The following is a 20,556-nucleotide window of genomic DNA, read 5'->3' on the forward strand; positions in this document are numbered from 1 at the left end:
GGCTTTTGGCATCCTGGCAGTCATAAATCAAAGTATTGAGTATAGAAGTTGGGATGTCATGGTGAGGTTGTATAAGACATTGGTGAGGGCAAATTTGGAGTATTGTGTGCAGTTCTGCTCACCTAACTATAGGAAGGATTGAAAGAGTGCAGAGAAGATTTACTAGGATGTTGCCAGGTCTTCGGGAGTTGAGTTACAGGGAAAGATTGAACAGGTTAGGACTTTATTTCTTGGAGCGTAGAAGAATGAGGGAGGATTTGATAAAGGTTTAGAAAATCATGAGGGGTATTGACAGAGTAAATGCGAGTAGGCTCTTTCCACTTAGATTAGGAGAGATAAATACGAGAGGACATGGCTTTAGGGTGAAAGGAGAAAGGTTTAGGGGGAACTTCTTCACTCAGAGAGTGGTGGGAATGTGGAACGAGCTGCCATTTGACGTGGTAAATGCGGACTCACTCTTAAGTTCTAAGAATAAATTGGATAGATACATGGATGGGAGAGGTCTGGAGGGTTATGGACAGGGTGCAGGTCAATGGGACTAGCAGAATAAAGTTTTGGCACAGACTAGAAGGGCCGAATGGCCTGTTTTCTGTGCTGTAGTGTTCTATGGTTCTATAGTGACAGACCTATTCCCACCGGTACTGTACCCTGGTGTTATACAGTGACAGACCCGTCCCCAGCGGTACTGTACCCTGGTTGTTGTTTCAGGGTCAGCACACAGCAGGTGGTAGCAGTAGAGGCAGTAACACAAGGCTTTGGTCCCTCGGAACTCTGCCCAAGTCACAAACATTGTATTGCTCTCTATATACTGGTATGACCTTTTCATTCTCAATAATCACCCTCACACTTCATTCAACTAATGGAATAAATATGTCTAAATAAATTAATTATGGATCTACTGAAGCATTATTATTGTTACTAGCTAGAAACATGCTTTACAAACTTCTGGGAGAATTTGTGTTGTTAGATCTCCCTAAGTTAGGTTGTTTGTGAACGGTGGGAGGTGGGCTGCGGAGGCCCACAGACAGCACTGGCTGCAGGTTTCCAGATCTGGACCTTGGATACCGAGTGGCAGCGGACCCCACTGCTCCCAGTGGGGCAGGAGTATCTTGTGGACAGCGAATTTCAGGTGGAGAGTACTCCACAGCTTGAGAGAGTGCTGGCAGAGAATGTCTGGTGAGTTCTGGAGACTCCCAGTGCCAATGGGAGAATAGTGCAGTCAGATCCAACACCAGAACACACTGTGCAGGAAGGGAGGAGAAAGATCAGCGATGGATCTAGGGGATTCACTTTATGGGTCAAAGTAAATCACTGTGGACTGCAGAAATTTCTGGTTGGGGAGGAAATTGGAACATTTATTATTATGTTTACTATTCACAATCAGAATCAGGTTTATTATCACCAGCATGTGACATGAAATTTGTTTCTGCACCTCCTACCTGATGGTAACAGTGAGAAAAGTGCATGCCCTGGGTGCTGGAGGCCTTTAATAATGGACTCTGCCTTTCTGAGACACCACTCCCTGAAGATGTCCTGGGTACTTTGTAGGCTACTGCCCGAGATGGAGCTGACTAGGTTTACAACCCTCTGCAGCTTCTTTCAGTCCTGTGCAGTAGCCCCTCCGTACCAGACAGTGATGCAGCCTGTCAGAATGCTCTCAACAGTACAACTACAGAAGATTTTGAGTGTATTTAAGATACACTTAAATACAGGGTATTTAAGAGCCTCTTGGACAGGCACATGGGTGAAAGAAAAATGGAGGGTTATGGGGTAGTGTGGGTTTAGTCTTTTTTTTAAAGGATTATATGGGTTGGCACAACATGGAGGGCTGAAGGGTCTGTACTGTGCTGTAGCGTTCTATGGTTCTATGTATTTGTTGATCTCTTCAAACTCCTAATAAAGTATTGCCGCTGCCTTGCCTTCTTTATGACTACATCGATATGTTGGGACCAGGTTAGATCCTCAGAGATCTTGACACCCAGGAACTTGAAGCTGCTCACTCTCTCCACTTCTGATCCCTCTATGAGCATTGGTATATGTTCCTTCGTCTTAGACTTCCTGAAGTCCACAATCTGCTCTTTTGTCTTACTGATGTTGAGTGCCAGGTTGTTGCTGCGGTATCATTCCACTAGTTGGCATATCTCACTCCTGTACGCCCTTTCGTCACCACCTGAGATTCTACCAACAATGGTTGTATTGTCAGCTAATTTAAAGATGGTATTTCAGCAATGCCAAGCCACAGAGTCATAAGTATATATAGAATAGAGCAGTGGGCTAAGCACACACCCCTGAGGTGCGCCAGTGTTGATCGTCAGCGAGGAGGATATGTTATCACCAATCCACACAGACCGTGGTCTTCTGGTTAGGAAGTCGAGGATCCAATTGCAGAGGGAGGTACAGAGGCCCAGGTTCTGCAACTTCTCAATCAGGATTGTGGGAATGATGGTATTAAATGCTGAGCTATAGTTGATGAACAGCATCCTGACGTATTGTCACGTATACTGAGAAAAACTCGTTACGCAGTGAAAACTGGTACATACCCTCCACACAGATCACTTCATCACATCAGTTCATTGAGGTAGAACATGCCGAATAGAGTGTAACAGCTACAGAGAGAGTGCACAGCAGCTAAATAATAAGATGCAAGATCATGATGAAGTGGACTGTGCGGTTAAGGGAACTATTCAAGAGTCTGATTACAGTGGGGAAGAAGCTGTTTCTGAGGCTGGTGGTATGTGTTTTCAGGACTTAACGAGCTAGGAAAGCTATAAAGAGAGTGGATTGCAAATCTGTAGGCTCATTGCATATGAAAGAAGCCATGTAAACTTGCGCAATGTGGAATCAGTGGTGTCTAGGCGGCATCTTTTGAAAAATCTAACCTGTGTTAAGGAAATGTCTATCATGTGAATGTTATTTCACGGTGATGATATTACCAAACAGAAAAGGACCTGTGATTGGTATCACTTCAGCCTCTATGGTCCCACAGTCAGATGGGGTAATCTCTGACCAGACTGTCAACTGCTCCCTCAGTTCAGACCAACACAGTCACCTCTTTCAAGGAATTGGAAATGGTGTGGGTGGGGTAAAGCTGACTGACATAGAACACAGACATCTCCAGTACATTACAGTTCCTTCGGCCCACAATGCTGTGCTGACCATGTCACCTACTCTAGAAACTGCATAGAATTTTTCTACCACATAGCCCTCTATTTTTCTAAACTCCATGTACCTATCTAGTAGTGTCTTAAAAGACCCTAATGTATCAAACTCTACTGCTGTCGCTGGCAGTGCGTTCCACCACTCTCTGTGTGAAAAGCTTACCCCAGACATTCCCTGTGTACCTACTTCCCAGCAACTTAAAACTATGCCTCTTGTGTTAGCCATTTTAGCCCTGGGAAAAAGCCTCTGGCCATCCACACAATCAATGCCTCTCATCATCTTATACACCTCTATCAGGTCACCTCTCATCCTTCATCACTCCAAGGAGAAAAAGCCAAGTTCACTTATCCTATTTTCATAAGGCATGCTCTCCAATCCAGGCAACATCCTTGTAAATCTCCTGTGCACTCTCTCTGTAGTATCCACATCCTCCCTGTAGTGAGGTGACCAGAACTGAACACAGTATCTGAAGTAGGGTCTGACCAGGGTCATATATAGATGTAACATTACCTCCCAGCTCTTGAACTCAATTCCATGGTTGATGAAGGGCATCACAGCATATGCTGTCTTAATAACTCTGTCAACTTGCATAGCAGCTTTGAGTGTCCTATGGACCCCAAGAATCTTAACATTAATACTATATTCTGCCATATTTGACCTACCAAAATGAACCATCTCACACTTATCTCCAACTTTTCAGCCCAGTTTTACATCCTATCGATGTCCCGCTGTAACCTCTGACAATGCTCCAGACTATCCACAACACCTCCAACCTTTGTGTCATCAGAAAATTTACTAACTCATCCCTCCGCTTTCTCATCCAGGTCATTTATAAAAATCACAAAGAGTTGGGGTCCTAGAACAGATCCCTGAGGCACACTACTGGTGACCGACCTCCATGTAGAATATGACCCGTCTACAAGAGCAAATGTGTAAGGAGATAGCAGATATTTGTAGTAAACACAAGGTGGTGATTGTGGGAGATTTTAATTTTCCACACATAGATTGGGAAGCTCATTCTGTAAAAGGGCTGGATGGTTTAGAGTTTGTGAAATGTGTGCAGGATAGTTTTTTGCAACAATACATAGAAGTACCGACTGGAGATGGGGCAGTGTTGGATCTCCTGTTAGGGAATGCGATAGGTCAGCTGACAGATGTATGTGTTGGGGAGCACTTCGGGTCCAGTGATCACAATAGCATTAGCTTCAATATAATTATGGAGAAGGACAGGACTGGACCTAGAGTTGAGATTTTTGATTGGAGAAAGGCTAACTTTGAGGAGATGCGCAGGGATTTAGAGAGAGTGGATTGGGTCAAGTTGTTTTATGGGAAGGATGTAATAGAGAAATGGAGGTCATTTAAGGGTGAAATTATGAGGGTACAGAATCTTTATGTTCCTGTTCGGTTGAAAGGAAAGGTTAAAGGTTTGAAAGCGCCATGGTTTTCAAGGGATATTAGAAACTTGGTTCGAAAAAAGAGGGATGTCTACAATAGATATAGGCAGCATGGAGTAAAGGAATTGCTCGAGGAATATAAAGAATGTAAAAGGAAACTTAAGAAAGAGATTAGAAAAGCTAAAAGAAGTTACGAGTTTGGTTTGGCAAATAAGGTGGAAGTAAATCCGAAAGGCTGCTACAGTTATATTAAAAGCAAGAGGAGAGTGAGGGATAAAATTGGTCCCTTAGAGAATCAGGGTGGTCAGCTATGTGTGGAGCCGAGGGAGATGGGAGAGATTTTGAACGATTTCTTCTCTTCGGTATTCACTAAGGAGAAGGATATTGAATGGTGTAAGGTGTGGGAAACAAGTAAGGAAGTTATGGAACCTATGACAATTAAAGAGGTGGAAGTACTGGCGCTTTTAAGAAATTTAAAAGTGGATAAATCTCCGGGTCCTGACCGGATATTCCCCAGGACCTTGAGGGAAGTTTGTGTAGAGATAGCAGGAGCTCTGACGGAGATCTTTCAGATGTCATTAGAAACGGGGATTGTGCCGGAGGATTGGCGTATTGCTCATGTGGTTCCATTGTTTAAAAAGGGTTCTAGAAGTAAGCCTGGCAATTATAGACCTGTCAGTTTGACATCAGTGGTGGGTAAATTAATGGAAAGTATTCTTAGAGATAGTATTTATAATTATCTGGATAGACAGGATCTGATTAGGAGTAGCCAGCATGGATTTGTGCGTGGAAGGTCATGTTTGACAAACCTTATTGAATTTTTTGAAGTAGTTACGAGGAATGTTGACGAGGGTAAGGCAGTGGATGTAGTCTATATGGACTTCAGCAAGGCCTTTGACAAAGTTCCACATGGAAGGTTAGTTAAGAAGGTTCAGTTGTTAGGTATTAATGCTGGAGTAATAAAATGGATTCAACAGTGGCTAGATGGGAGATGCCAGAGAGTAGTGGTGGATAATTGTTTATCGGGATGGAGGCCAGTGACTAGCGGGGTGCCTCAGGGATCTGTTTTGGGCCCAATGTTGTTTGTAATATACATAAATGATCTGGATGATGGGGTGGTAAATTGGATTAGTAAGTATGCTGATGATACTAAGGTAGGAGGTGTTGTGGATAATGAGGTGGGTTTTCAAAGCTTGCAGGGAGATTTATGCCGGTTAGAAGAATGGGCTGAACGTTGGCAGATGGAGTTTAATGCTGAGAAGTGTGAGGTTCTACATTTTGGCAGGAATAATCCAAATAGAACATACAGGGTAAATGGTAGGGCATTGAGGAATGCAGTGGAACAGAGAGATCTAGGAATAACAGTGCATAGTTCCCTGAAGGTGGAGTCTCATGTAGATAGGGTGGTGAAGAAGGCTTTTGGAACGCTGGCCTTTATAAATCAGAGCATTGAGTACAGAAGTTGGGATGTAATGTTAAAATTGTACAAGGCATTGGTAAGGCCAAATTTGGAATATTGTGTACAGTTCTGGTCACCGAATTATAGGAAAGATATCAATAAATTAGAGAGTGCAGAGACGATTTACTAGGATGTTACCTGGGTTTCAGCACTTAAGTTACAGAGAAAGGTTGAACAAGTTAGGTCTCTATTCATTGGAGCGTAGAAGGTTGAGGGGGGATTTGATCGAGGTATTTAAAATGTTGAGAGGGATAGATAGAGTTGACGTGAATAGGCTGTTTCCATTGAGAGTAGGGGAGATTCAAACGAGAGGACATGATTTGAGAGTTAGGGGGCAAAAGTTTAAGGGAAACACGAGGGGGTATTTCTTTACTCAGAGAGTGATAGCTGTGTGGAATGAGCTTCCTGTAGAAGTAGTAGAGGCCAGTTCAGTTGTGTCATTTAAGGTAAAATTGGATAGGTATATGGACAGGAAAGGAGTGGAGGGTTATGGGCTGAGTGCGGGTAGGTGGGACTAGGTGAGATTAAGAGTTCGGCACGGACTAGGAGGGCCGGAATGGCCTGTTTCCGTGCTGTGATTGTTATATGGTTATATGTTATATGGTTACAACCACACTTTGCCTTCTGTGGGCAAGCCAGTTCTGGATCCACAAAGCAATGTCTCCTTGGATCCCCGTCCTTATTACTGTCTGAATGAGCCTTGCATGGGGAATATTATCAAATGCTTTACTGAAATTCATATACACTATATCCACTGTTTCATTAATGTATTTAGTCACATCCTCAAAGAATTCAATCAAACTTATAAGGCAGGACCTGCCCTTCACAAAGCCATGCTGACTACTCCTAATCAGATTATGTCTCTCCAAATGCTCATAAATGCTCTCAGGATCTTCTCCAACAACTTACCCACCACTGAAGTCAGACTCACTGGTCTGTAATTTCTTGGGTTATCACTACTCCCTTTCTTTTTTTTCCTCCTTTGAATTAGTTTAATGTTTTGAAGTTACAAAGCTTAACATTTTTTATTAAACTTTTTTTATTATGTTTTCAAGTAATTACAGAATAAAAGTATATGAAAAAAATGTATATTACCCATCCCCCTCCCCTTAACCCCTCCCCCCTAACATCCCTACAGAAAAAAAAGAAGAAAGAAAGAAAGAAAAAAAAAAGGAATGCCTGGATATTGGAAGATCCCCACATGCTCCATGGAGTTCGTAATAACTTTAGTATATATATTTCTTTCTTTCCCCAAATAACCAATTATTTCATCTTCGGAGCACCTATATATTTAATCCTGTCTTTTGTAAATAAGGGCGCCAAATTTTCAAAAATGTTTCATATTTATCTCTTAAATTATAAGTAATTTTTTCAAGTGGAATACAGCCATAAATTTCTTTCTTCCAACGATCTATACTTAAATATGTATCCGATTTCCAAGTAACTGCAATAGCCTTTTTGGCTACTGCCAATGCAATTTTTATAAATGCTTTCTGATATTTATTCAATTTGGGTATCGGTTTTATCCCTTCAATATCACCTAGTAAAAGTAATATTGGATTATGTGGAAGTTGTATAGGGAACAACATTTGCAACCCTCCAATGCCCTGGTACTTCCCCCGTCCCCACCGATAATACAAAAATCATCGCCAGTGGTTCTTGTGGCATCACTTGCAGGGGCAGCAGAGGAATTGTCCCACATTTATTCTTTCTCCTCTCAGGAGATTACAGACCTGTAGAGGGAGCTCTAGTAACAACAGCCCAGCCATGTGGGCAGTTGCTAAACTGATGCCTAGGTATTATGAAGCACGGTCCAGACACAATGTCCAGACATCACCGAGCCCTGTCCAGTCACCACTGAGCCCCGTCCAGACATCACTGAGCCCCATCTAGACACCACTGAGCCCCGTCCAGACATCACTGAGCCCCGTCCAGACACCACTGAGCCCCGTCCAGACATCACTGAGCCCCGTCCAGACACCACTGAGCCCCGTCCAGACACCACTGAGCCCCGTCCAGACATCACTGAGCCCCGTCCAGACACCACTGAGCCCCGTTCAGACACCACTGAGCCCCATCCAGACATCACTGAGCCCCGTCCAGACACCACTGAGCCCCGTCCAGACACCACTGAGCCCCGTCCAGACATCACTGAGCCCCGTCCAGACACCACTGAGCCCCGTCCAGACACCACTGAGCCCCATCCAGACATCACTGAGCCCCATCCAGACATCACTGAGCCCCATCTAGACACCACTGAGCCCCGTCCAGACATCACTGAGCCCCGTCCAGACATCACTGAGCCCCGTCCAGACACTACTGAGCCCCGTCCAGACATCACTGAGCCCTGTCCAGACATCACTGAGCCCCGTCCAGACACCACTGAGCCCCGTCCAGACATCACTGAGCCCCGTCCAGACATCACTGAGCCCCGTCCAGACACCACTGAGCCCCGTCCAGACATCACTGAGCCCCATCCAGACATCACTGAGCCCCGTCCAGACACCACTGAGCCCCATCCAGACATCACTGAGCCCTGTCCAGACATCACTGAGCCCCATCTAGACATCACCAAGCCCTGTGCAGAGATGATATCTAGGGAGATGTTGCCGTGGCTGCAGAGAGAACCTGGCCACACACCAAATCCTGCGCCTCTCCTCATTCCCACCCTTGCTGTGCCTGGACCCTGGTGTGACCCACGTTCTGCAGCAGTCGTATTCCTGTGGAGCTTTCTGCTGAGGGGACAGTAAACACTCACCAGCAGAGAGTTGGGCCGGTTGTTCTGGGGTTGTGGTTCTGTGAAGAACTCGGTGTCATGGTTCAATCGGCTGTGACCTCCATAATCTGCAGCGTCACTGTCCAGTACGATCTTATACCTGCAGTACGAATTAAGGAAAACACATCTGCACATTTCAATATTCACACAGAACTATTATTTAGAAGTAACTCCCAGTGTAGTAGACATGGAGATCACAGCCCGGGACCAGAGACCTGGATTCCAGAATTACAGCCAGGGGTCAGATACCTGGATCCAGGGATTACAGCCAGGAATCATGCACCAGGATCCAGGGATTACAGCCGGGGACCAGAGACCTTGATTCAGGGATTACAGCCAGAGACTATGGACCAGGATCCAGAGATTACAGCCGTGGACCAGTGACCTGGATCCAGGGATTGTAGCCAGTGATGAGTGACCAGGATCCAGGGATTACAGCAGGGCATCAGAGACCTGGATACAGGGATTACAGTTGGGTGCAGAGATCAGGGACCAGGATCTATCAATTACAGCCGGATATCAGAGACCACGATCCGGGGATTACAGCTGGGGATCAGGGACCAGGATCCAGGGATCAGGGACCGAGTTTGTGTAATCACAGCACCTGGACCAGGGATTGGGGTTCACGGCCAAGGGACAGGAGATTAAGGCTCAGTGACCTGGGACTGGAGACCATAGAATATGGCCAGGTGACTATGGACTGATAATCGTGGATCATGGCCCAAAGACTGGGTTGGGAGCTGGCCGTTCCCATTGCTGCTGCTCTCCGGTGTGGTGTGGTGTAAAGAGCTGGACTGCGTGTTTCTTCAGCTGCATGAGCATGTGATGATTGGGTTGTTTTGGGTTTATTCTTACCAATAGCGCTATCAATCTACAAGACATGACACTCAGGAACTTGGGCTTTATTATTATTTTTGTGACTGTATGATTACTGTATCATAATGTGCTTTGCGTTGTGTGTGACTGTTGGTACTGTGTTTGTACTTGGCTCCAGAGGAACACTGCTTCACTTGCCTGTATTCATGCAGGGTTGAATGGCAATTCAATGACCTGGAGAGTGTAGAATTGACATCAGAGACTGGGGATCTTGGCCCAGAGGTAGGATACACATACTGTACTGCAGAGAGCACTTGGCTGCACACAGGACCCTCACCAGGCGCTCCCCCACCTCTGACCACCCTGTCGTCCAGCTCCTCCCCTTCCTGTGCCTGGACCCTAATGTGACCTGCACCCTGTGGCAAATCCTACTGTTTGATTCCTGTGCAATTTCATGAACTCAGCAGATCATTTGCCTAGTTTCTCTTTTCAACCTCTGTCGATCACAAGGCCCAGTGTGTGGTCATGAGTGTGAACTTTCCTATCAGTCAGAACCCTGTACCGGGGGGGACCTTGATGCAACAGTTGTGAGCCACACCCAGAGGGTGTGCTACCACATGGGGGTCCAGTTATAATCTCTCTCTACATCGACAGTCCATCAGGATCCCATCCTGCCCCCTCAAACACCTCTTCACTCTGCACCATCGCTTACGGGAGGGTCCAACTGTAATCAACACTGATGGTCCATCAGCACCCTATCCACTCCCCCCAAACTCCTCTTCACTCTGCAGCAGCACAAATGGGGTGGGGGTGGGGGGTCGGTTCAGCTGTACTGACGGTTCATTGGTTCTTCATCCATCCCTCGTCTCTCCACACCAGCACACACGGGTATGCAACTGTAGTCACTCTCTACAACGATGGTCCATCGGGACCTCATCGACATCTCCTCTCTCCACAACAGCACACACAGGCTGCCCTGTTCACCGTCTATAGAAACCACTGCAGTCCCTTGTCCAGACTACACTCACAGCTCCTCTCAAACCTATCACAGGAAAGCAGCATCCATCATTGAGGAGCCCCACCATTCTGGCCAGGCTGTCTCCTTGCCGCTGCCTTCTGACCCCCACCACCAGAGTTTGGAACAATTATTACCCCTCAACCATCAGGCTCTTGGACCAGAGGTGATAACTTCACTCACAGTATATGGATTCACTCTAAAGGACTCATATTCTCAAAGTTATTTATTTAGCGTGGAATAGGCCCTTCTGCCCCTTTGAGCTGCACTGCCCCGCAACCCCGACTTCACTCTTAGCTACATCATTAGAATGGCCCACTGCATCTATGGACTGTGTGAGGAAACCAGGGAAAACCCATGCTTTCCACGAGCAGGACATACAAAGACTCGTTACAGAGGACGCCGGGACTGAACTCGGAACTCCAACGCCTCTAGCCTTTGCAAGTTGTCCAAATTTGGATGTGCGACTTTTCACTGATTTTGTTGTGTTTCTTTGTAGTTACTGTGAATGCCTGCAAGGAAATTAATCTCAGGGATTGTACATGGTGACATATGCAGAATGCACTTTTGATAATAAATTTACTTTGAATTTTGGAAATCATCGTGCTAAGCTTCCCCTTAGGCATGGCTGGCTCTGTGGGAGCACTTTCACCAGTGGCTGCAGGAGCTGGCTCCCCCATTCTCTCACAGACATAGGGGATGGGTGAATAGTGCTGGCCAGCTCTGGGGGAAGACATTTGAGTCAGGCGGGCAGTGACTGTCCAAACAGCTGTGACCTGACATGGAGATTCAGCATGGTTCACCTTTGCAAACAGAGACCACAGGGTAGTGGGGTGCCAGGTTTGCCTCGGGCTGCCGCTCCTTGAGAGTGGATTTGGATACGAGGCCCTGGTGTTTGGACTGAGGCCACGTTACTCTGCGATCACTCAGTGGTGTAATTAAGGATGTGGGTTCAATGCATTCACTCATCAGCAGAGGGAGACAGACACCGAGAGATCGTCTGCAGCTGCAGCTCCCGCTCCCCAGGATGGCCAGGCCCAGTGCGAGCCTCCTCCCACACATACAACTCCTAGAGCCAGGCATTTCGTAAACAGAAGCTCATCTGGAAAGTCAATTGCTGTCCAGTCATGATGCTGGACAAGCTGGACACAGGGTCACAGAGGCAGCCTGATTCCTGCCCTGGGGGAGTCTCCCCTCGAGACCAGCTTCTCCATGAGAGCAAGAATGTCATGAATCATCAGCACCAACAGATGATGAGAAACATCACTTATCCTCACTGCCAGAGGATGAGCCTTCCTCGTGGCCCAGAGCTCTGCCGATCCGATTAGCGTCCCCATGCTGCCTGATGCTCTGCCATGGGCAACTGGACCTGACACTCCAGGATTAGCAGTGGGGAGGGGGAGCACAGAGGGTCATGTGCAGGAAGAGGTTGAGAAACATGTTGACAGCTGTAAATCTGTGCTCCAGGAGGAAAGGCCACCTGCTTGTGCTGGCTTTTGGTGAGCCATCGCATGGCTATTTAATACCTCCCCTCAGAGTCTATCCCATCCTTCTGAATAACCACCATGGAGTATGCCCCCACTACACTGTGTAACGGAGGGGTACCTCCACAGATGATACCCAGTGTGGCCTCTGATGAGACTCGACATAGATTGGGGGAACACTTTGTCAAACACCTTGACTCCATCTGCCACAACAGGAAGAATTTCCCAGAGGCCACCCATTTCAATTCTACTTCCCATCCCCATTCTGACATGTTGGTCCATGGCCACCTCTACTGCCACCATGAAGCCTAACCCAAGTTTGAGGAGCAACACCTCATATTCATCTGGGTAGCCTCCAACTGGATGGCATGAACATCAATTTCTAGAACTTGTGGCAATTCCTCCCTCTTCACCCTTCTCTCTTTTTCCATTCTCTATTCTGACTCTTCTTATATCTCTTCTCTTCTCCTCGCTTGCTTCATCACTGCTCTCTGGTCCACCATCTTCTCCGATCAGATTCCTTCTCTTGTAGCCCTTTACCTCTTCCACCCATCACTTCCCAGCTTCTCACTTCATCTCCTCCCCTCACCTATAACCTGCCAGCATGTACTCCTCTTCCTCCTACCCTCTTATTCTGGCTTCTTCCTTTTGCCTTTCTAGTCCAGCCTAAAACATTGACTGTTAATTAATTTCCATTGATACTGCCTGACTTGCTGAGTTTCTACACCCATTTTGTGTGCGTTGCTTCAGATTTCCAGCATCTGCAGAATCTCTTGTGTTTATAATCTGCAGATACTGGAAATCTGAAATTAAAACAGAAACAGCAGGAAACTGACCTGCAGCCAACCCACCATCCATTGGTCTCTCCTTGCTACACTACCTACTTAGCAGTGGCCTGAGCATGAGCTCCTGAGAGTCAAACGATCACTTCGCCCAAGCTGTGGAGATTTGTCCCCTGGGGAATTACCCTGTGGAGATTTGCCCCATAAGGGGTGCCCTGTGTGGATTTCCCCATGGGGTATGCGCTGTGGTGATTCGTATCATGGGGATTTACTCTGTGGACATTTGCCCCATGGGGTGTACCCTGTGGAGATTTTTTACCATGGGGGGTGTGCCCTGTGGAGATTTGCCCCGTGGGGTGTCCCATGTGGAGATTTGCCTATGAGGTGTGCCCTGTGGAGATTTGTCCCATGGTGTGTACCAGGTAGAGATCTTCCCTGTGGGATCTGCCTCATCAGGATGTGCCTCGTGTAGATTTGCCACATGGGTGTACCCTGCAGTATTTGTCCTATAGGAATGAACCCTGTGGAGATTTTTACCATGGGGTGTGCCCTGTGGAGATATGCCCCATGGGATGTGCCCTGTGGAGATTTGCCTCTTGTGGAGATATGCACCATGGGGAGTATCCCGTGGAGAATGGTCCCCTGTGGTGTACCCAGTGGAGATTTTCCCATGGGGATTTATCCTGTGTATATTTACCCCATGGGGTACCAGGTGGAGATATGTCACATGGGATGTGCCCTGTGGTGCTTTAAACCATGGGGTGTAACCTGTGGAGATTTGCCCCATGCGATGTGCCCCTTTGAGGAGATTTGTACCATGGGAATTGCCCTGTGGAGATTTGCCCCATGGGTGTACCCTGTGGAGATTTACCCCATGGGGCTGTGCCCCTTTCAGCATTCAAGAGCACACAGAAAGCACGTGAAAGGATATTTCCCAGGTAGATCGATTCCAACTCTGTAGTCAGGAAAACTTTTCTCGTGGTTGAAGTTGAAAACAAAGAGCAAATTTGCACGCTCAAAGGCGATGACCTTGTTTTCTTCATGCTTCTCACTGACGTAGGCCTAGGGTGGAAAAATATCAATGTCCGTGTGTTATTAAATAAAAACAGCAGTGTGGCTGGATGAGACGTTCACCTCTCCTTTATCCGTTCCCCACACATCTCCTTCAAACCCCTCCCCGACACACCTCCTTTAAAACCCCCCCACTGTTGAGTGGCACAGGTAGCAATCCCAAGATTATTACCCTTGAGGTCCTGCTTCTCAGCTTCCTTCCCAACTCTCTGTATTCTGTTTTCAGGACTTCCTCCCCTTTTCTTCCTGTCGCTGATATCAATATGTACCACAACTTCTGCCTGCTCGCCCTCCCTTTTCAGGATATTGCGGACACTTCCAGAAACATCTCAGATTCTGGCACCTGGGAGGCAAACTACCATCTTTAGGGAGTGGTGTTCAGAAAGGCAGCGTCCATTATTAAAGACCTACAGCATCCAGGACATGCCCTTTTCTCACTGTTACCATCAGGTAGGAGGTACAGAAGCCTGAAGACACACACTCAGCGATTCAGGAACAGCTTCTTCCCCTCTGCCATCCGATTCCTAAATGGACACTACATTTTTTTAAATATACAGTATTTCAGTTTTTGCACATTTTAAATAACCTATTCAATATTCATAATTAATTGACTTGTTTATTTATTATTTTTTCTCTCTCTACTAGAATATGTATTGCATTGAACTGCTGCTGCTAAGTTAACAAATTTCATGTCACATGCTGGTGATAATAAACCTGATTCTGATTCCTTTTTGTGTCCATAGAATCACTGATCTGTCCTCGACTATATAGTCCCCTCTTACTGCTGCCATCCACTCCATTTCTCTACCTTACTGAGCCACAGGGGCGTGACTGCCGTTGCTTTCCCCAGGTAGGCTGTGCCCCCCAACAGTACTCAAAATGGAGTACAGTACTTATTGTTGAGGGGGATGGCCACAGGGGTGCTCTCCACTATCTGACATTCCTCTTTCCCTGTCCCGACAGTCACCCATTTATCTGTCTCCTGTAGCCTGGGGATGAATACCTTACTGTACCTTCCTGTGTTTTACTGCCTCACTTTTCCTCACAAGCTGAAGGTCATTGAGCTGCAGCTCCAGTTCCCTCACAACCTTCAACATCTGGCATATTGCTAGTGTCTTCCACAGTGAAGACTGATACAAAATACTCACTTAGTTCATCAGCCATCTCCTTGTCCTCCGTTATTATTTCTCCATCGTCATTTTCTAGTGGTCCTACATCCACTCTCATCTCTCTTTTATACTTTACATATTTGAAAAAGGTCTTAATATCCATTTTGACATTGTTTGCTAGCTTGTTTTCATATTTCATCTTTTCCCTCCTGATAATTCTTTTAGTTGCTCTCTGTAGGTTTTTAAAAGCTTCCCAATCCTCTGCATTACTACAAATTTTTGCTTTGCTGTATTCTCTCTTGTCTGCTTTACATTAGCTTTGATTTCCCTTGTCAGCCATGGTTGTACTATTTCACTATTTGAGTATTTCTTGGTTTTTCGAATACATCTATCCTGCACCTTCCTCATCTTCCTCAGAAACTCACACCATTACTGCTCTGCTGACATCCCTGCCAGCATCTTCTTACAATTTACTTTGGCCAATTCCTCCACTGAAATACTGCTACATCAGACCTTATTTTCTCTTGATCAAATTTCAAGTTGAACTCAATCATATTGTAATCACTGGTTCCTAAGGGTTCTTTTACCTTAAGCTCTCAAATCACCTCTGGTTCATTACATAACAGCCAATCCAGTATAGCTGATCCCCTAGTAGGCTCAATGACAAACTGCTCTAAAAAGCTATACCTTAGGCATTCAACAGACTCCTTCTCTTGAAATCTATTACCAACCTGATTTTCCCAATCAACCTGCATATTAAAATCTCCCTTGACTCCTATAACTTTGCCCTTTTGATACACTTTTCTATTTCCTGTTGTAACCTATGGCCAACCTCCCAGCCACCATTGGGAGGACTGTATATAACTGCCATCAATGTAATTTTACCCTTGCAGTTTCTTAGTTCAATCCACAAGGATTCAACATCTTTTGATCCTATGTCACATCTTTCTACTGATTTGATGCCGTTCTTTACCAGCAGAGTCATGACACCCCCTCTGCCTACCTTCCCGTCCCTCCGTTACAACATGTAACTAACACGCTGTAAGGTTTCACTGCTAATGTAATGGTTTCTCCGTAGCAGCAATGTTTGGGTTATGACTAGAGATAATGGGACTTTAGAATGTGGGGGCTATCCAATGAGAGAAATATTGTTCTTTCTTGTGAGTCTGGAAGAGAGATTTTTGTGGTCTTTGGTTGGTGAGAGGAGAAGAAGAAAGACGTGTGGAGAGAGCTGGTAGACCACCGGATGGAGTGGACTGGGAGTGAGGGTCCAAAGGTCGGCGACACTCGGAGGAGGTTGATGGTTGAAGAATGGCCGTATTTGAGCTCCAACGTGCACTTTTGACTTTTCTCTTAAAATGGGCCCCTTTTCTTTTTATTTTCTTTATTAGCCCTATATTCAGATTAAGATTTATAAAGTTCAATCAGTTAATTGCATATAGTGTTCTGTCTGATATTTTGCGGTGCGGATTTGAAACCGGGCAACACATAACGCAGAATACACACAAATGAGATTCCTCAGTTTGCCGGGGCCAGAAGTTGTCTTCCCCAAGACGAACACATGCTGACCGAGCGACCAGTGACTTATGAAGCTGAGATGTCAGGGGTAGGTTTTTTTATTCAGAGAGTGGCGAGTGCATGGACTGGGCTGCTGGCAACGGTGATGGAGGCGGATATGATAGGGTCTTTTAAAAGGCTCCTGGATAGGTACATGGAGCTTAGAAAAATACAGGGCTATGGATGACCCTAGGTAATTTCTAAAGTAAGTACACATTTGGCACAGCATTGTGGGTCAAAGGGCCTGTATTGTGCTGTAGTTTTTCTATGTTTCTAAAGAGACCTATTTCTGGTGGTTGCCGCTGACAAGTGGTGTTCCAAAGCAGTTGGTGTTGGGATTGATTCTTTTTACAGTATATGTCAATGATTAGGATAATGAAATTGATGGTTTGTTTCAAAATTTTCAGACAATACAAAGAAAAATGGAGAGGCAGGTAACTTTGAAGAAGCAGAAGGGCTACGGAAGGATTAGATTAGGAGAATGAGCAAAGAAACAGCTGATGGAATACAGTGATGGGAAGTGTATGGGCATGCTCTGTGGTAAAATAAATAAAAGGGTTGACAATTTTCTAAATGGAGAGAAAATGCATAAAAAGTGAGGTGCCAAGGGACTTGAGAATCCTTGTGCAGGATCCCCTAAAGGTTAATTTGCAGGTTGAGTCTGTGGTGAGGAAGGCAAATGCAATGTTAGCTTTCATTTCAAGAGGAGTAGAATATAACCATATAACAATTACAGCACGGAAACAGGCCATCTCAGCCCTTCTAGTCTGTGCTGAACGCTTACTCTCACCTAGTCCCACTGACCCACACTCAGCCCATAACCCTCCATTCCTTTCCTGTCCATATACCTATCCAATTTTACTTTAAATGACAATACCGAACCTGCCTCTACCACTTCTACTGGAAGCTCATTCCACACAGCTACCACTCTCAGAGTAAAGAAATTCCCCCTCGTGTTACCCCTAAACTTCTGCCCCCTAACTCTCAAATCATGTCTTCTTGTTTGAATCTCCCCTACTCTCAATGGAAAAAGCCTATCCACGTCAACTCTATCGATCCCTCTCATAATTTTAAATACCTCTATCAAGTCCCCCCTCAACCTTCTACGCTCCAAAGAATAAAGACCTAACTTGTTCAATCTTTCCCTGTAACTTAGGTGCTGAAACCCAGGTAGTATTCTAGTAAATCTTCTCTGTACTCTCTCTATTTTGTTGACATCTTTCCTATAATTTGGTGACCAGAACTGTACGCAATACTCCAAATTCGTACTTACCAATGCCTTGTACAATTTTAACATTACTTCCCAACTCCTATACTCAATGCTCTGATTTATAAAGGCCAACATACCAAAAGCTTTCTTCACCACCCTATCCACATGAGATTCCACCTTCAGGGAACTGAAGGCACCTTGTGCAGGAAGGCACAGAGTCGACTGTACTTCCTTAGAAGGTTGGCGTCATTCAATGTCTGTAGTGAGATGCTGAAGATGTTCTATAGGTCAGTTGTGGAGAGCGCCCTCTTCTTTGTGGTGGCGTGTTGGGGAGGAAGCATTAAGAAGAGGGACGCCTCACGTCTTAATAAGCTGGTAAGGAAGGCGGGCTCTGTCGTGGGCAAAGTACTGGAGAGTTTAACATCGGTAGCTGAGCGAAGGGCACTGAGTAGGCTACGGTCAATTATGGAAAACTCTGAACATCCTCTACATAGCACCATCCAGAGACAGAGAAGCAGTTTCAGCGACAGGTTACTATCGATGCAATGCTCCTCAGACAGGATGAAGAGGTCAATACTCCCCAATGCCATTAGGCTTTACAATTCAACCGCCAGGACTTAAGAACTTTTTAAAAGCTATTATTAATGCTTTTTGAGATAGTGATTTAGATGCATATCATATTTTTTACTGAGTTAAGTATTGTATGTAATTAGTTTTGCTACAACAAGTGTATGGGACATTGGAAAAAAAAAGTTGAATTTCCCCATGGGGATGAATAAAGTATCTATCTATCTATCTATCTATCTATCTATCTATCTATCTATCTATCTATTCCTAGATTACTCTGTTCTACTGCATTCTTCAATGCCCTACCATTTACCATGTAAATCCTATTTGGATTATTCCTACCAAAATGTAGCACTTCACATTTATCAGCATTAAACTCCATCTGCCATCATTCAGCCCACTCTTCTAACTGGCCTAAATCTCTCTGCAAACTTTGAAAACCTACTTCATTATCTACAACGCCACCTACTTTAGTATCATCTGCATTCTTACAAATCCAAATATAAACTTACTAATATAAAAGGAAATATGCAATGTTGAGACTTTATAAAGCATTTTTGAGATGTCACTTGGAGTATTGTGAGCAGTTTTAAGTCCTTTATCTTAGAAAGGATGTGTTGAAACTGGGGAAGGTTCAAAGGAGGTTCACAAAAATGATTCCTGGATTGAATGGTTTGTCATATGAAGAACATTTGATGGCTCTGGGCCTGTATTCACTGGAATTCAGAAGAAGGAGGGGTGACCTCATTGAAACCTACCTAATGGTGAAAGGCCTTGATAGAGTGGATGCAGTAAGGATGTTTCCTTTGGTGGGAGAGTCTAAAACTAGAGGAGACAGCCTCAGAATACAGGGGTGCATTTGGAATGTTGTTAGCCAGAAAAGTGGTGAATCTGTGGAGTTCGTTGTCACAGGCAGCTTTGGAGGCCAAGTCTTTATGTACATTTAGACAATAGACAATAGGTGCAGGAGTAGGCCATTTGGCCCTTCGAGCCAGCACTGCCATTCAATGTGATCATGGCTGATCATCCACAATCAATACTCTGTTTCTGCCTTCTCCCCATATCCCTTGACTCTGCTATCTTTAAGAGCTCTATCTAACTCTTGAACGCATCCAGAGAATTGGCCTCCATTGCCTTCTGAGGCAGAGCATTCCATAGATTCACATCTCTCTGGGTGTAAAGCTTTTCCTGAACTCTGTTCTAAATGGCCTACCCCTTATTCTTAAACTGTAACCTCTGGTTCTGGACTCCCCCTGAATCTATAGAACATTGGGAAATGATTACAATGCGTCCACGATTTCTAGAGCCACCTCCTTAAGTACTCTGGGATGCAGACCATCATGCCCTGGGGATTTAGCAGCCTTCAGTCCCATCAGTCTACCCAACACCATTTTCTGCCTAATGTGAATTTCCTTCAGTTCCTCCATTACCTTAGGTCCTCTGGCCACTATTACATCTAGGAGATTGTCTGTGTCCTCCCTAGTGAAGACAGATCCAAAGTACCTGTTCAACTTGTCTGCCATTTCCTTGTTCCCCATAATAAATTCACCTGTTTTTGCCTTCAAGGGCCCAACTTTGGTCTTAACTAATTTTTTCCTCTTCACCTATCTAAAGAAGCTGTTACTATCCTTTATATTCTTGGCTAGCTTACCTTCGCACCTCATCTTTTCTCCCCATATTGCCTTTTTAGTTATCTTCTGTTGCTCTTTAAAAGTTTCCCAATCCTCTGACTTCCCACTCATCTTTGCTATGTTGTACTTCTTCTCTTTTATTTTTAAACTGTCCTTGACTTCCCTCGTCAGCCATGGTTGTCCCCTTAGAATCTTTCTTCCTCTTTGGAATGAACTGATCCTGCACCTTCTGTATTATTCCCAGAAATACCTGCCATTGTTGTTCCACTGTCATCCCTGCTAGGGTATCCTTCCAGTCAACTTTGGCCAGCTCCTCCCTCATGGCTCCATAGTCCTCTTTGCTCAACTGTAATACTGACACTTCCGATTTTCCCTTCTCCCTCCCAAATTGTAGATTAAAACTTATCATATTATGGTCACTACCTCCTAATGGCTCCTTTACCTTGAGTCTCCTTATCAAATCTGGTTCATTACACAACACTAGATCCAGAATTGCCTTCTCCCTGGTAGGCTCCAGTACAAGCTA

General features: G+C 45.2%; 1 protein-coding gene across 2 annotated transcripts in view; it reads right to left on the bottom strand.

The window, feature by feature from the left end:
• The window catches only part of LOC140727447 (1,4-alpha-glucan-branching enzyme-like), a 528,898-nt gene that overhangs the window by 14,942 nt on the left and 493,400 nt on the right, over nucleotides 1-20,556 (bottom strand). For both annotated transcript variants that reach the window (XM_073044749.1, XM_073044748.1), the window contains exons 14-15: nucleotides 13,817-13,947; nucleotides 8,771-8,888 (exon numbers count right to left, since the gene is read on the bottom strand). In XM_073044749.1, coding sequence (XP_072900850.1) covers nucleotides 8,771-8,888; nucleotides 13,817-13,947 — 249 coding nt within the window. The remainder of the gene's footprint in view (nucleotides 1-8,770; nucleotides 8,889-13,816; nucleotides 13,948-20,556) is intronic.

The sequence above is a fragment of the Hemitrygon akajei genome, chromosome 5, assembly GCF_048418815.1.
Source record: "Hemitrygon akajei chromosome 5, sHemAka1.3, whole genome shotgun sequence".
Taxonomy (NCBI): domain Eukaryota; kingdom Metazoa; phylum Chordata; class Chondrichthyes; order Myliobatiformes; family Dasyatidae; genus Hemitrygon; species Hemitrygon akajei.